This window comes from Bos javanicus, chromosome 21 (genome assembly GCF_032452875.1).
Source record: "Bos javanicus breed banteng chromosome 21, ARS-OSU_banteng_1.0, whole genome shotgun sequence".
Classification (NCBI taxonomy): domain Eukaryota; kingdom Metazoa; phylum Chordata; class Mammalia; order Artiodactyla; family Bovidae; genus Bos; species Bos javanicus.
This window is the reverse complement of record NC_083888.1, coordinates 69,236,721-69,252,799: the sequence shown is the minus strand read 5'-3', so window position 1 is coordinate 69,252,799 and position 16,079 is coordinate 69,236,721. Positions and strand designations below refer to the sequence as shown.

Genomic DNA, 16,079 nt, shown 5'->3' with positions numbered 1-16,079 from the left:
CCATGCTCGCTGTGCCTCGAGTCGCGTCCATGGCCACACTGGGGGCACACGGGTGTGCAACACACACACATGCACAGTCACATACATACATGCAGAGAGACACATGTGTGCACACACATGCACGGACACGCAGACAGCACGCACATGGACAGAGACCTGGGCACACGTGACACAGACATGTATATGATGGAATGGGTGAGCAGGCACACACACATGGACACATGAACATGTGGACACACAGACACACATGTACACGCGCACTCACACGCAAGTGCACACAGTCACTCATAGGCATATGCACATGGGCACTCACAGACACACACGCATGAGGACGAGTCATACACATGTAGACACACACGCACAGATGTACACACGCTCATGCACACATGAATGCACTGCACACACCCAGGCTCACAGGCTGGGATCCCAGCCCTTGCACACCCGTGCTCACTCAGTGCCCTGTCTGGCGGGGTCCCTCTGCACCACGCCCGTGCTCTGCTTGTCCCTCTGTCTCAGCTGGGAGGTACATCTGGAGGCCAGCCCAGCCCCGCAGAGGGCCACTCTGGGCCTGGCCGGAGGCAGCTCCTCAGGAAACTCATGGCCCCTGTCCAGGAGGGATGCTTCTCCCAATCCAGGCCCTTGTGAAGGTGGCAGGGCCCCAGCTCTCCCCTTTCCCTGTGAAGAGACAGAGTCAGGTGTGTCCTGACAGAGCAGGCCATGCCTGGGAGGCCCCCCTTGGAGTAGGCAGCTGCAGGGCCACGCATGAACCTGGAGTGGTGGGCACTGATCCGACGGGCGAGCGGGTCTCCTCTGCCGCCCACACCAGTGCCCCTTCAGGCTGACTCCCGACCTCCCCTACACTCCTGGCTCTTTAGGGACCAAGGGCCCATCAGTGTAGCGACTGCAGACCTAGGTGACTGTCCTCAGCCTTTGTCCCAGCGTCACTCTCCCTGGGTCTCAGATGTCTATCTGACCTCCTGATCCCACAGCTGTGAGTCCTGCACTCCAGGCCCCAGCCAGGGCCCCACACGGCCTCTCTCATACGTGCCATGGTTCCAAGACAGAGAGAGATGGAGGATAGAGGGATGGGCCCCTTGGCACAGGCAGCCATCTGCCCCCAGGGCTTGTCCTCACTGGCTGGGAACCCCAAACACCAGAGACAGGACGCCCCACCACCGCTGTCAGCTCCAAGTGGCCCTGAGTCCTCCAGAGGGGTCGAGGACACTGGGCCACTCCCCCACCTCCAGCCCAGCGAGACCCCACCCTTGTGTGTATGCATGTGCTCTGTCTCGCTCTGTGCCACCCCGGCGCTCCTAGGGCCAGGCACTCGGGGCCACTGCTTGGCTCAGCCTCAGCCACGCTCTGCCCCTGCAGGCTGTGGAATTGGGCGGCCAGGGGCCTACCAGTCCTGACCAAGACGCTGCCTAACAAGGCCTGGAGCTCCCAGCTGCCCCAGGGGTGCCGGGGAGGCAGGCACACGCCTGCTCGCCTGCCCGCTTGTTTCTGCAGTCCCCCAACCCTTCTGATGGGTCAGGGCGGCCGAGGGGGGCCAGGCCGGGCTCTGCGGGCAGCTCAGCCGTGCTGACCACCGTGCCCTATCTCCCACAGAGGGGGAGGTGAGCGCTGAGGAGGAAGGCTTTGAGAACCTCAACACCATGGCCTCCACCTTCATCGTGCTCTTCCTCCTGAGCCTCTTCTACAGCACCACGGTCACCCTGTTCAAGGTAGGCTGCCTGGTCCCGGGGAGGGGGTGAGGCCACAGAGCCCCGGGGCCGCAGACCCCCAGCGCCCACGCACGCACTCACGCTGTCTCTGTCGCCTGCAGGTGAAGTGACGGCCAGCCAAGAACATGGGGCACCGGAGACGGAACACGAGGGGCTGCCTTGGGGCCGGGTCCCTGGCCTATGTGGCTTGTCCGCTTGTACTGAAATTTTCCCTGCATCCTCTCCAGCTTCAAGCTGTAAAAAAACTGGCTTTTCTCGGAGCAGCTGAGTGCCATGGCCAAGCATGGAGCCCGCAGTAATAGGCTCCACCTGGCCCTGCTTTGCAATGTCGCATTTGTGGCCTTGAAATAAACAAGTATACTTTATCTTGTGAAACCGCTTCCTCGTGAAGGTTTTTTTTCCCCCAAGCCACACTCCTGTGTGCTGCAAATCCTGAGCGCTGAACCCATTGCTGACGGGAAAGGGACGTGTGTCTCCTCCCAGGCCAGTGGCGCCACGCCGGGGTGGTGTCTTGGGGCTGGTCCAGATGCAGGAACATGGCCGAGTTGCAGATCCCAGGACTGGTTTCCCAAGGTGGCCTGAGCCGGGGCCGCTGTGTGCATCCGTGAGGACCCTGCCACCAGCCCCAAGGACACCCCGCCCCTCTCTGCCGCCATTCCCGGAATCCCAACCACGGCAGGGCTTGTCAACCTCGGGTGCGCGTGGTGTGTGCAGGAGGGACTCGGGAGAAGGGCCGGTGTGTGTGCAGCCACATCGTGCCCTGAGGGAGCGGGAGACCTCACCTGCAGGCCAGAAGACGGTGCCTGGAGGGTGAAAGGAAGTCTCAGGTGAAGCTGCAGGGAGGTGCAGGACTGGAGAGGCACGGAGGAAAGGCCTGGAAAGAGGGGGCAGCTGGCAGCGGGGCAGGGGACAGAGGCATTAGCCCTCGGAGATAGGCTGCGGGGGTCCAGGTGGGGGCCGACAGGGGCGGCGGCACGCTCGAACCCAGGGAGGTCAGGTTAGCTGTGACAGCAACGGCCAGCATAGGGTGGGCGGTGGGATGGGAGAGGAGACCCTGGGGGCCAGGGGAGGGAGCTGGGTGAGGGTGATCTGGCTCTCCAGGGAGGCAATCTCATGGGCAGGAAGGAGACTGGGGCTTCCCAGGACGCCTCTTGTGGGGCCACCAGGGGCCTGACAGTGACTGTCCAAGGGAGTGGAGTGGACCTGGTCCCAGAGAAGGCCGCCTCCCAGCAGTAGGCTCCTGGAAGGCAGTTCTGGTTAAACGGTGTCCTTTGCGGCCCAACCCATCAGGCGGGGGAACGTTGAGTGGGGGGCTCCAAGGCAGGCAGGGTGCCTCCAGTAGGGGAGGGGGGCGGCTGCACGCAGGCCAAGGGGCTGAGGTCAGGACCTGTGGGCTTGTCAGAGGGCTGTGATGATCAAGAACCACAGGCCAGGCGTGAACAACAGGAGCTGGCTCTCTCCCAGCGTGAGGGAGGGCCCAGGGCCGAGGTATCAGCAGGGCTGGCTCCTTCTGGGGCTCCACGGGGAGTCTGTTCCCTGCTCCTGGTGGCTCTCAGCACCTGTAGGAATGTATTTCATTCAGAGCCTATCAACTGCTCACTTATATTCATTTTCAAAGTCGATCTTTAAGAAATTAATTTGTCTCAGGTGCATTTTATCAATGCATTCGTACGCTCTTTAATGAGTTACTCCTTCAAGGTAGTTAAGCTGAGACCGTGCGCACGCCGTGTGCACTGTGAGTGTGCTCACAATCGTAGCTGGCCGGCTCCCTCCCGGCGATGAAGCAGCTTTCTCAGTGCGGCTCCCTCACTGCAGAATGTTCAGGGCCGCCTTTCAGGTACCCATCTCAGGACAGACTTGGGTGAAACGGGGGCATTCGTCGTGAGTTACTCTGCTACACTACTAGCTGGGGGACCGAGAGGATGCCCGGTGGGGCGGCAGTCAGCGGGGCCTGGGACCGTCTGGAGGGACAGTCTCTGCTCTGAGTCCCCAGGCTGGCCGAGGCTGGGGGCTCTCCTGGGACTGCCCACACCTGGGGACGTGTGGGCCTGGCCTCTGCCGCCAGGCCAGTGGGCAGGTCACGAGTTAGCACAGCAAAGGGATTCGGAGGAATCCGCCCAGGTCAGAGAGCCCACGGGACATGCCAGGGACCAGGCACTGGGCTGTGAGAGGCAGGAGCTGGTGCAGCCAGACTCGCTGTCCCAGGACATCTGCACAACCCCCTCAACTTAACATCTGTTTACGTCTTCATAAGCCCAACGTAAGTTGAAAGTGGTTTGAAATTCCATTTAATGTGCTTCGCAGGCCAAACACCAGGGCTTATCTTCACCTGCCTTAAAAGGCTCAGAACACTTACATTAACTGACACTTGAGTAAAATCATCTAACTCAAGCCTTGTTGTTGCTCCATTGCTCAGTCGTGTCCAGATTTTTGTGACCGATGGACTATAGCACAGCAGGTTTTCTTGTCCATCACCAACTCCCAGGGCTTGCTCAAACTCATGTCCATTTAGCCGGTGATGCCATCCAACCATCTAATCCTCCGTCGTCCACTTCGCCTCCTGACCTCAATCTTTCCCAGCATCAGGCTCTTTTCAAATGAGTCAGCTCTTCACATCAGGGGGCCAAAATATTGGAGCTTCAGCATCAGTCCGTCCAGTGAATATTCAGGACTGATTTCCTTTAGGGATTGACTGGTTGGATCTCCTTGCAGTCCAAGGGACTCAAGAGTCTTCTCCAACACCACAGTTCAAAAGCATCAATTTTTCAGCACTCAGCTTTCTTCACAGTCCAACTCTCACATCCATACATGACCACTGGAAAAACCATAGCCTTGACTAGATGGACCTTAGTTGGCAAAGTAATGTCTCTGCTTTTCAATATGCTATCTAGGTTGGTCATAACTTTTCTTCCAAGGAGTAAGCATCTTTTATTTCATGGCTGCACTCACTATCTGCAGTGATTTTGGAGCCCAAAAAAATAAAGTCTGACACTGTTTCCCCATCTATTTCCCATGAAGTGGTGGAACCACATGCCATGATCTTCGTTTTCTGAATGTTGAGCTTTAAGCCAACTTGTTCACTGTCCACTTTCACTTTCCTCAAGAGGCTTTTTAGTTCTTCTTCACTTTCTGCCATAAGGGTGGTGTCATCTGCATATCTGAGGCTATTGATATTTCTCCTGGCAATCTTGATTCCAGCTTGTGCTTCTTCCAGCCAGCGTTTCTCATGATGTACTCTGCATATAAGTTAAACAAGCAGGGTGACAATCTACAGCCTTGCTCTTTAGTTCCTCTTTGCATTCTGCCATTGGAGTGGTATCATCTGCATATCTGAGTTGTCAATATTTCTCCTGGCAGTCTAGGTTCCAGTTTGTGATTTATCCAGCTGGGAATTTCATATGATGTACTCTGCATATAAGCTAAATAAGCAGGGTGACAATATATAGCCCTGACGTCCTCCTTTCCTGGTTTTGAACCCGTTCATTGTTCCATGGCCAGTTCTAACAGCTGCTTTTTGACCCGCATGCAGGTTTCTCAGGAGGCAGGTAAGGTGTCTGTCATCCCATCTCTTGAAGAACTTTCCACAGTTTCTTGTGATTCACAGGCAACGGTTTTTATGTAGTCAGTGAAGCAGAAGTCGATGTTTTTCTGAAATTCTTTTGCTTTTTTTCTCTGATCCAGTGGATGTTGGCAGTTTGATCTCTGGTTCCTCTGCCCTTTCTAAAGTCAGCTTATACATCTGGAAGTTCTCAAGCCTATTTTATTAATGGAAAGTGCAGATCGTCTGGTATAATTTACTGAATAATGAACACACACACACACACACAAAAAAAAAACCAGAGGGGTTGTCAGGGCCCAGGGTGGCCGTGAGTGTGAGTTGCTCACCCTCCTGAGCACCGGAGGTCTCGGCTGCAGCCGCGGCACTGCCCAGCTTCCACAGCAGAGGACAGACTGCATATCGCAGGTGGGAAAGATCGAAATTCGAAATTCAAAGTGCAGTTTCTCCTGAATATGTGTTGCTTCCACAGCATCATAAAGTCAAAGAGTAAAACATTGAGTCATGAATCAGGGACCTTCTGTATGAGGTGATTTTGTTTTTACACCAAGGGGAATCAGAGGTCTATTTGTCTGAATTCCTCAAGTGACCACTGCCCAGCCCGCTCAGCTTGACTTTCCCTAAAGACTGTTTCTAGGAGAAAGCAGCCAGGGCTGCTCCCCTTCCCTACTGTCTGGATGGCTCAGGGACTTCACACCCACAGGGACCACATCCTGCGTCCACACTTAGGTGTTCAACGCAGCTTTGGGGTTCAGATGGTCGCTGTGTGCTAGAGAGTATCCTCTTTCTCAGCAGAACTTGGTGATAAAGACAGAATTGGGAGCAGGTTCAGATACGATGCATTTCCTGTGGTTTTTAATGAGGACATTGGCCAGAGAGCAGTTAGTCACCAGGACTCTTTTAGACTCAGGGCAGGATCTCAGGCCCACGGCACGTGCCCAGGCAGCCAGGCCCCAGGAACATGTGCCCAGGCTCTCCTCTCCCAGAGAAGCAGCGCTGCCTGCTCAGCAGAGACAGGGCCTCTGTCTGAGGGTGGCAAGCGTGCCTCGGCCTGTGAGATGCACTGCTGCTGCTGCTAAGTCGCTTCAGTCGTGTCCGACTCTGTGCGACCCCATAGACGGCATCTCACCAGGCTCCCCGTCCCTGGGATTCTCCAGGCAAGAACACTGGAGTGGGGTGCCATTGCCTTCTCCAATGCATGAAAGTGAAAAGTGAAGTCGCTCAGTCGTGTCTGACCCTTAGCGACCCCATGGACTGCAGCCCACCAGGCTCCTCCGCCCATGGGAATTTCCCTGGCCAGAGCACTGGAGTGGGCGCCATCGCCTTCTCCAGTGAGACACACTGGGGAAACTGAAGTGGCCAGCAAGCTTTTCACCCAGAGTGGAGGGTGGTGGTGACTGATGGCTGGGAGAAGGGCCAGCTGGGCCTGGTGTGGGGATGGAGGCGTCAGGCACCCAGCGGAAGGGGCGAGCAGGCTCCCAGGAGGAGAAGCAGGAAGAGGCTGGGAGGGGTGAGCCCAGCTGGGCAGCGTCCACAGACCAGGGGCTTTAGCCGAGGCCACGGGTCCAGGATCTGACCCTTTCTCGTCAGGACCACTGGGCTTTCAGGTCTGTGAGGGCAGCCCTGGGCCGCCCACAGCAGGCTTGAGCTGCGCTGAGCTGTGCTGAGCTGGACTGAGCTGGGCTGGGCCAACTGGGTGAGCTGGGCTGAGCCGGGTTAAGCTGAGCTGAGTTGGGTTGATGGGGGCTGAGTTGAACTGGGCTGAGCCAGGTTGAGCCGGGCTGGGCTGAGCTGGGCTGAGCTGGGTTGAGCTGAGCTGAGCTGGGCTGAACTGGGTTAAGCTACGCTGAGTTGGTTGATTGCTGCTGAGCTGAACTAGGCTGGCCTGGTTTGAGCTGGGCTGTGCTGGGCTGAGTTGGATTATCCATGGGGGGCTGAGACAGGTGCGGCAGAAATGAACTGCCTGGGCTTGACGTGAGCAAGCTGACGAGATGCTCTGGGCTTGCTTAGCCTCTGCTGAGCGTGCTGAGTCTAGCTGGGCTGAGATGGCCGTGCTGGACTGTCCTGGCCAACACTGGGCTGACCTCAGGGATCTGGTTGTGCTGAGGACTGGGGGCCTGAGTGTGTATCCGTCTTATTGATGACCCCAGAGGCCCGGGCCAGGCCCCAGGTGGCTGAGCCGCAGGCAGTGAGGGTGGGCTGGCAGGGCTGAGTGTGCCCTCCGCTCCACTGTCCCAGAGAGAAGGTGGAGCTGCCCAAAGCCCCAACCAGCAGGACACCTCTCACCGCCCTCTTCTCCTGTGTCCTCTCTCGGGTCCCCAGAAGGTGAATCACACCCGAGAGTCTTCCCCCTGGTGTCCTGCGTGAGCTCCCCATCCGATGAGAGCACGGTGGCCCTGGGCTGCCTGACCCGGGACTTCGTGCCCAATTCAGTCAGCTTCTCCTGGAAGTTCAACAACAGCACAGTCAGCAGCGAGAGATTCTGGACCTTCCCCGAAGTCCTGAGGGACGGCTTGTGGTCGGCCTCCTCTCAGGTGGTCCTGCCCTCCTCGAGCGCCTTTCAAGGGCCGGATGACTACCTGGTGTGCGAAGTCCAGCACCCCAAGGGAGGAAAGACCGTCGGAACCGTGAGGGTGGTGGTCCCCAGAGGTGAGCCAGGCTCCGCCCATGGCCGGGGTGGGGGTGGGACCAGGGGAGCCCACGCCCGCCCTTCCTGTCCACCATGCAGCCCCTCCCCCAGGGCACAGCGCATTCTGACCCTCACCTGCTCCCTGCTCCTCTGGTTTCAGCATCGACTCCAACCCCGACCACTTCAGTGCCTTCTCTGATATCCGGGTCAGAGGGCTCCATCAAGGCCGTCAGCACGCAGAGCAGCCCAGGTGAGCAGCCCCACCCACGCACACCTGTCTGCCCGTCCCTCCGCTGCCCCTTCAGGCCGCCCTCGAAGACTTCTCTGTTGAGTCCTTAAGTCACACCTTGAGCCAGGAAGTCACACCTGAACTCAGGGGCACCGACTGTGGGCCAGGCCCGGGCTCGGCACTGGCAGATGCCACCTCAGGCCCCTGTGTGGCTCTCAGCCCCTCGTGAACGGGTGAGGTGCCCAGATCACACTGGGAGGCACATGGTGAGAGGGAGGCCCACAGGTCAGCTCTGGACTCCCCTGGTCCAGCCCACACATGGAACTGAGTGTGGAGCTGAGACCCTCACAGACACTGTGCCGCCTGCCAGGCTGCCCTCCCCTCGACCTGCACCTGGCTCCAGCTTCTCTGAGTGCCGGGCACCCAGCTGGGGCCCAGAGTCACCCCTCACCCTGGACGCACCCCTGGCCCAGAGCAGGAGCTGCTGGAGGGAGCTGGGCAGTTCCCTCACCAGCCCCCGGACCACTGGCGACCCTCCAAAGGGGACCATGGCTGTGACATCTCCCTGGGTGGCCCCCCACCCAGCCTGTGGGCCATGATGCCCACAGTCCAGGGCAGAATCTGCCACCGATGTGCACGACCCCTGGGTGTGGGGTGACCTGGTCAGGCACACAGGGTGGGCCGAGTCAGGAGAGAGGTGGGCCCTGCAGATTACAGGGTCACCTCGGGGTCGGGGGGCCCTGCGCACAGCCCAGCCCTCCCCGAGCATCAGTGGTCAGCCCTGACCAGACTGCTGCAGCCACGCCGCCCACCCAGCAGCCTTGGGGGTGGGGGCTGAGCTCCGCAAGCACAGGCTGCGCCCTCCTGCCCCAGGGCTGGACTGCCCTCCCATGGGGAGTGACCCTCCTGGGGCCCAGGGCCTGCTGACTGCATGAGCCCAGCCCTCCCCTCAGGCCATGGCCCCTGACCCAGACACAGTGCAGCTCGAGCACAGCCTGAAGGCCAGATGAATCCCGAAGCCAGATCCCTGCAGCCGGGGCTGGCCTGCCCAGCTTAGAGGGATGAACAGGACAGAAGTCCTGTGTGGTGGCAGCACAGCCTCAAATATCTGCTCTCTGGGCCTTTATAGAAAAAGCTGGCTGACCCCTGGCTGTCAGAGACCCGTGGCCAGTCGCTCACGAGTCCTTTTCGTTGTAAGCTGTCCTGGCGATGGTCATGAGGGCAGCCCCCAGGCACTTACCATAGATACTCGCAACCATCAAGGGGGCAGCCAGGGTCCCACCGGGACCGGAGCAGAGCCGCGGACACTGGTGGAGGAGACCCCCAGACGACGGTCACCCCTGGGGCTGAGGATGTGGGGATCTTCAGCCCCCGCTATCTGTGGCGCCCGGAGGAGACCCTGACTCCCCCCATTCTCCACAGCACCGACCACCAGCCACAGACAGACAGAAGCCCAGACACTGGCGTGTCCAAAGGAACCCTGCAGAGGTCAGTCCCTGGGGACAGAGGGGGAGAAGGGTGGAGTGCTTTCGGGGGCACCAGAAACAGCCTGCTTGCAAGCAAGACCGCAGCCCAGTGGTGGGCAGACGCCTGCCCTCTGCACTGCTGGAAGCAACAGAGTCCAGGGGTCCCTGGGGAGAGGGCTGGCCTGGGGCCAGGCGGGTGCCGCTGGCCAGCCCTCAACCCCACCACCCCCCCCACCAAGACCCCCACACCTCTCCTCCCCCTCCCCACAGAGTGTCAGAACCACACCCAGGCCCCCAGACTCCACCTGCTGCCCCCAACCCCCCAGGGCCTCTGGCTCCTGGACAAGGCCGAGTTCACCTGCCTGGCCACAGGGGAGGCCCCGCTGGATGCCCGCTTCTCCTGGGAGGTGAATGGGCAGCCCCACGGCGGGGCCTTGGAGGAGGGACCCACCAGGCAAATAAACAGCTCCTGGAGTCAGAGCAGCCGCCTGGCCCTGCCCAGGTCCCTGTGGGCCTCGGGCTCCAACGTCACCTGCACACTGAGCAGCCCTGGCCTGCAGTCGCCGGTGACCCTGACGGCTCAGAGAGAACATGGTGAGGGCAGCCACGGGCCCCACAGCACCCCGGCCACCTCCTTCCCCCGGGGACCCACCCCCTGGAGCCCCAGCTCGAGAGCATAACGCGGCTTCTCCCCGCAGCCGCCTCAGTGCCCGGCAATCTGACCCTCCGCACTGTGACCGCGCCTGGCCCCTCCTCCCATGCCTGGCTCCTGTGCGAGGTGTCCGGCTTCTCACCCGTGGACATCCTCCTCACGTGGCTGGAGGGCCAGCAAGAAGTGGAGCCTTCCCAGTTTGCCACGGCACACACCACAGCCCAGGCTGGGCGCGCCTCATCCCACACCTGGAGTGTCCTGCGTGTCTCCAGCCCCCTGGACCACGCGGGGGCCACCTATACCTGTGTGGTCAGCCACGAGGCCTCCCGGACGCTCCTCAATGGCAGCTGCAGCCTGGACACTGGTGGTGAGTCACATGGGCCTGGGCCTCCATCTGAGCGGCCAGGACACGGGGAGGGGAGTGAGGGGCAGCCCCAGAGGCGCCAGGCAGCTGGGACGTGGCCGCTCCATGTTGGGGTCCTGGGGCTCTGGAAGCCCGACAGCTGCCCCGCTGGCCCCAGACACACGTCCACACGCTGCGCGCCAGTCCAGGAAGGGCGGGAGGTGTTGCCCGCCCCCAGGACCAAGCAGCCATTTCCCACCAAGATGTGCCCGCCACAGGGCACAAAGCAGGGGCCTGCCCTGGGCTGGGAGTGAGGGCGGCCACCCTCAACAGCTGCCCTCTGGGGGCATCCGAGGCTCCCCGCTCCCAAGCCGCCCACCCTTCCGGGAGCCCAGTCGGCACCTGGGAGGCCGCGTATGCCCAGGACGGGGGCTGGACTGGGGCTCCCAGGGGGTCTGATTCGCACACACCCACAGCGGCCCCTGACCGTGGGCCTCCTGGAGGAACACAGGGGCAGGCGCCACTGAGGAGGGTGTCTGGGGGCCCAGGGCTCGCCCTCCCCTCTGAGGTGTCCTCCCCCGGCACTGCAGCATGCAGCCCGGCCCCGCGAGACCACGGTGGACACACCAGTCAGGGAGGTGGCAGGACGCACGGGCCGGCAGGCGTCCAACACACCCAGTGGGGGGGCCGGCAGGCGTCCAGCCCACCCAGTGGGGGGGCCGGCAGGGAAGGTGTCCGCCGGGGGCCCGAGGCAGTGGGCACTGGGAGAGGAAGGCTAGGCTTGCCCAGGGTCCAGGACCTAGCCTGCAGGCCTGAGCTGCTGTGGGCCCCACGCTGAGTGGGGAAGACATGCAGACCACAGCCCAGGCCCCGACACCTCGCGAGAGACGGGCCTCGCATGGTGTGCCCTGAAGGCCACGCAGGGTGCCCGGGGGGCCGCCGCAGCATGCCCACACCCACCCCCGCCACACGCCCCCCAGCAGGCCCCCCGCCCACACCCCTGCCCCACACACCCCGTAGGGCCTCCTTCTTTAGACCCAGCCTAGCCTCACCCCGGACTGGCCGCCTGACACAGCCCGGGCACTGTGCAGCCTCAAGTCACAGGACACTCTGAACCGGCCTCCCGCAGAGGCTTGACCCAAACTTCCCACTTTCCTGTGGGAGCCAAAGCTACATCCAGCAGCCAGGGCCACACTCTGTACAGGGCGAGTGGCAGAGGCTGCGGGAGGCCTGGCCAGACCCCAGGGCCCCTGGAGAGGTAAGGGGACAGCCCCGCTCCAGGGACCGCAGCCAGCACCAGCCCCGGCCCCAGGGCTGACCAGCCGCCGGGCCTTCCCTGGCGGGCCCTCCTCCAGACCAGAGGAGGACGGCCAGAGCCGCTCCCTGTAAGGCAGCCTGGGTCTCCACAGCCGGGACGGCAGCTCCTCCTCGCTGGGCCAGCTGCCCCCCACTTCTAGCACTGCTGCCTGAGGGGCCTGATGCTCTCCTTGAAGGACTTCCAAGGCCCCCCAACCCACCCCGTCCACCTGCATCTGAAGGCCACCCCTCCGTCTCGGTTCCAGGCCCAGCCCACTGCCACTGCCCTCTTCTCAAAGGAGGCCACTCGCAGCTCGGCCCAGGCCTGCAGCTGCGGTGGTCATTCTCACAAAGTAGCAGCTGGAAGGCTCCCCCGGGGGCCCCTGGCCTCTGCTTCCTGGTCCTGCTCTGGGGCCCCAGGCTCCTCAACCACGGGCTGCATCTCCTGAAAGCCTGCGTCAGCCCGGCCCCCCAGACTGCAGCCGGGGCCCTCTGCCCTCTGTCATCACAGAAGCCAAGACACCCGCCCAAGTCCTGCGCCCCTCGAATCGGCCCCTTCTGTCCGAAGACCCCACCCCAGTCCTCCTGTCCCTGCCGGTCTCACGGCCCAGGGCTGTCCCCCTTCAGCCCACCCTCCTCTCAGCTGCCAAGGTGACCTTCAAACACCCATCAAAGTTCTGCTTCCACGTAGGATGTAGAAGCCAGTAGGTCAGCCACTCTGGTGGTAACAAAAGGTCAATGCCAAATAAACCGTAAAAATCATGTTTATTTAAAGTCTCAGACGAGCCAAGGACTCAGTGTCCAACAGGCCCAAATTCCTAGGTCAGAAGAGGCTGCTGGCAGGTATCCTTATCCTCAACACAGGCGGACAGAGGCCTGGGCATCCGTGAGACGAGAGGGACGTGACGGAACCAGCCAGGGTTTAGTTCCCACACAGGCTGGCCCAGGGTGTGGGTACAGGCTAGCCCCCGAAAAATCCCCTGGGCCCATGACCCTCCACCCAGGGATTCTGCTGTGAGCAGCCCCTGAGAGCAGGTGGGGCCACAGCAGGAGAGGTCCAGGCTCAGAGCCTTTCCCGCCAGGAGGAGGGGCCTCACCCCACTCCCACGCCAGGAGCCAGTAGCCAAGGAACCCGCCACCCAGCCCAACTCAACTCCTGGTGAAAACACAGCTCCTCACCCTCCCTGCCCGACAGAGGAGAGTGCGCTCACTCCACAGAAAGTATACGTGGGTCATCAACTTCATGCTCACTTTCTGTCTGTGCACCATGGCCGGCGTGCAATCAAAATTCCCTCGGCGTGCAAAGAAGCAGAAAACCTTCACCGTAGTCAGTATGAAAACAGCAAATAAAGCTAGACCGCGGGTGACCCAGACCTTGTGCTGAAAACAATTGCGATCGAGCTCTCGGCTTAAGCTGTGTGGGTGGCTCCTGTTGCCTTGAGAAAAACGTCCGGCCCCACGGTTTCACGGGCTCTTCCCAAAGGGCTGCCCCAGCAGAGACAGGTGAAGGGGCGTGACCTTTCTCGCCTGCAGTTCTTCTCAACGTGGCTTCTCAACCCGAGCTCTTTCCCGCCTTCTCACCCCGGCAGCTCCTGCCTGTCATTCACACGAGCTCTCCTGTGCGTCTGAGAAGACCTCCCTGACTCCATGGCTGGGCCATGGGGCAGCCGGGACCCCTGGCCTTTACCCGAACGGAGCGCATCCAGGGGGTCCTGTCATCGCATTTAGCCGCCTCACCGGCCCCAGACCACTCACCCCTGCATTCCATGTGTCTAGGACAGGTTCCTTCAGGTTCTCCATGGCAAAGGGCTGCTGCCTTTGAAAAATTTTCCGATGAATCATGGATCCATACCATTGCAGAACACAATATGAACTCATTAGCGGAAAACTGAGACAAACGGAAACCATGATGCATCGCTGTTTCATCATTAGATCCCACAGAGGGCGAACACAGTCTCCATGCTTACTTCCTGTGCCCTGACCAGTGGTTCCTGGACGGCAGCCCTGCAGAGCCCACCTCCCAGAGCTCTGGTCAGGCTCAAGGCGGACCCCCAGGGAATGAATGCTCATGGAAAGAGGGACTAGGAAGTCCGGGCCGGGTGATGGGTCCCGGGACTTAGCACTTCCTCCCTGCCCCGGGCCCTCCCACTGGACTGGAGCGCGGCTCCACACGAGGGTTCTGAGCTGGCCGGCCCATCCTGCCCCGGCCCCCACCCCAGGTGCAGCAGGACTGACTTCTGAGGCACAGACTGGGCCCTGGCTTAAAGCCTCTGGTTCCCAGCCTCGACCTGCCCGGGCCTCCTGTGGACACCTCGGCCAGCTCCCCGCTGCAGTACGCAAGGCTCCCGTCCACTCTCCCGACTCAGGGCCCTCGGGACGCCGTTCCTCCTGCTGGGACACCGCCCGGCCTCACCTTTCACCCTCACACAGCAGCTGCTTCTACGAGAGGCTGTCGCTGCAGCCTGCAGGGCGGGGCCTGAGGATCCACATCAGCATCAGGGCTGCCCACCCGCCGCCCGCACTCATGCTGGCATGAAGGCCGGCTTCAGGCCATCTGCCCCACTGTGCTTGTGCGCCATCCAGCTCTGTGCCCCATCAGGCCCTGTGACCCCGCTGTGCCTCATCAGGCCCTCTGACCCCTCTGTGCCTCATCAGGCCCTCTGACCCCTCTGTGCCTCATCAGGCCCTGTGACCTCTCTGTGCCCCATCAGGCCCTGTGACCTCTCTGTGCCCCATCAGGCCCTGTGACCCCGCTGTGCCCCGTCAGGCCCTCTGACCCCTCTGTGCCTCATCAGGCCCTGTGACCCCTCTGTGCCCCATCAGGCCCTGTGACCTCTCTGTGCCCCGTCGGGCCCTGTGACCCCTCTGTGCCCCATCAGGCCCTGTGACCCCTCTGTGCCCCATCGGGCCCTGTGACCCCTCTGTGCCCCGTTGGGCCCTGTGACCCCTCTGTGCCCCATCCGTGCCCCGCAGGGAGAAGGTTGTTCACACGGGGCCCCAACGCCACTGGAGCCGTGTGGGGGGCTGTGGCCGTGCCCCACGGGCAGACTTCTTGTGGTCAGCAGCCTGCCGTGTGCTGGGGTGGGCGTGGGTCAGCCCTCAGCAGCGCCCACTCCCCCACAGGTCTGGCCACCTGGCCACCGTGGAGCCAGGACGAGAGCAGCGACGACGGCACGGATGTGGAGGATGCCAGCCCACTCTGGCTCACCTTCCTGGCCCTCTTCCTCGTCACTGTGGTCTACGGCGGCTTCGTCACCTTCATCAAGGCAGGTGGCCCGGGCAGGTGGGGCCCTATGTCCAGAGCCAGGGCCCCTAGGGTTGGCCAGGATCTCTGAGGGAGCCACCCACTCAGCCCTGGAGCAGGCCAGGCACTAGGACCTGGTCCCCAGGGCCACGGGGACGTGGGGTCCCCAGCTCGGCTGCCCAGGGGCCCTGGGCCTCGGAGCCCCGGCCCCTTCCTGACCCCGGGGCTTTTGCTGCAGGTGAAGTAGCCCCGGAGAGCAGACGCCGGGTCCACACGGACAGAACCTGGCCTCCACACCACCCACTGCTCCCAGAGGGCAGAGGAGCCCACACTGGACCCCACCCTGCGCACAGAGGCCGTGGAGCCCCACACTCGGTCCACCACAGAGCCCAGCCCCCAGACCAAGAGGAGGGCATCATGGTGCAGAGAGGGGGCCCCAGGCTGGCCCTGCAGCCCCAGAGCCCGTGGTCTTGGCTGCAGACACCCCCCCCCACCTCTGTGCCCACCGTCTGCTACATAAAGAGCTTTGGTCCTTCCTCCTGCCTCCCACTTCTGTGCCCCAGCCCTCAGATCTTCCAGGTGAGAGCGCCCAGGAGGCCGAGGGCAAACACCCGAGCGGGTCCACCCACACAGGAGAGGCGGGCAGGGTCAGGCACACAGCAGGGGGCTGCCTCGGGAGGAAGATGCCGAGCCGACTGCGCTGAAGGGACTGGGCACACCAGATGCGTGTGTCCACACCTGCACACACGGGTGCACACACAGGCAGCCCTCACACTTAAGCATGTGTGCACCTACAGTGGGGCCACACCCTGCACACACAAGCACACCCACACACGTAAAGACACACAAACGCAGGGCACATGCGTGTGGGCACGCGTGCGGAGGTGTGCATCCACACACGCGCACACACGTGGACTCACACTCAGAGACGTGAGAGCAC

General features: G+C 61.8%; 1 gene segment (V, D, J or C); it reads left to right on the top strand.

Moving 5' to 3' along the window:
* The first annotated feature begins 6,717 nt into the window (after positions 1-6,717).
* LOC133234045 (immunoglobulin heavy constant delta-like) lies at positions 6,718-15,675 on the top strand. The segment is given in 8 exon segments: positions 6,718-6,790; positions 7,603-7,929; positions 8,070-8,159; positions 9,561-9,626; positions 9,875-10,198; positions 10,303-10,623; positions 15,019-15,161; positions 15,378-15,675. Coding segments are annotated over 8 exon segments (1,353 nt in total).
* The last annotated feature ends 404 nt before the right edge of the window (positions 15,676-16,079 follow it).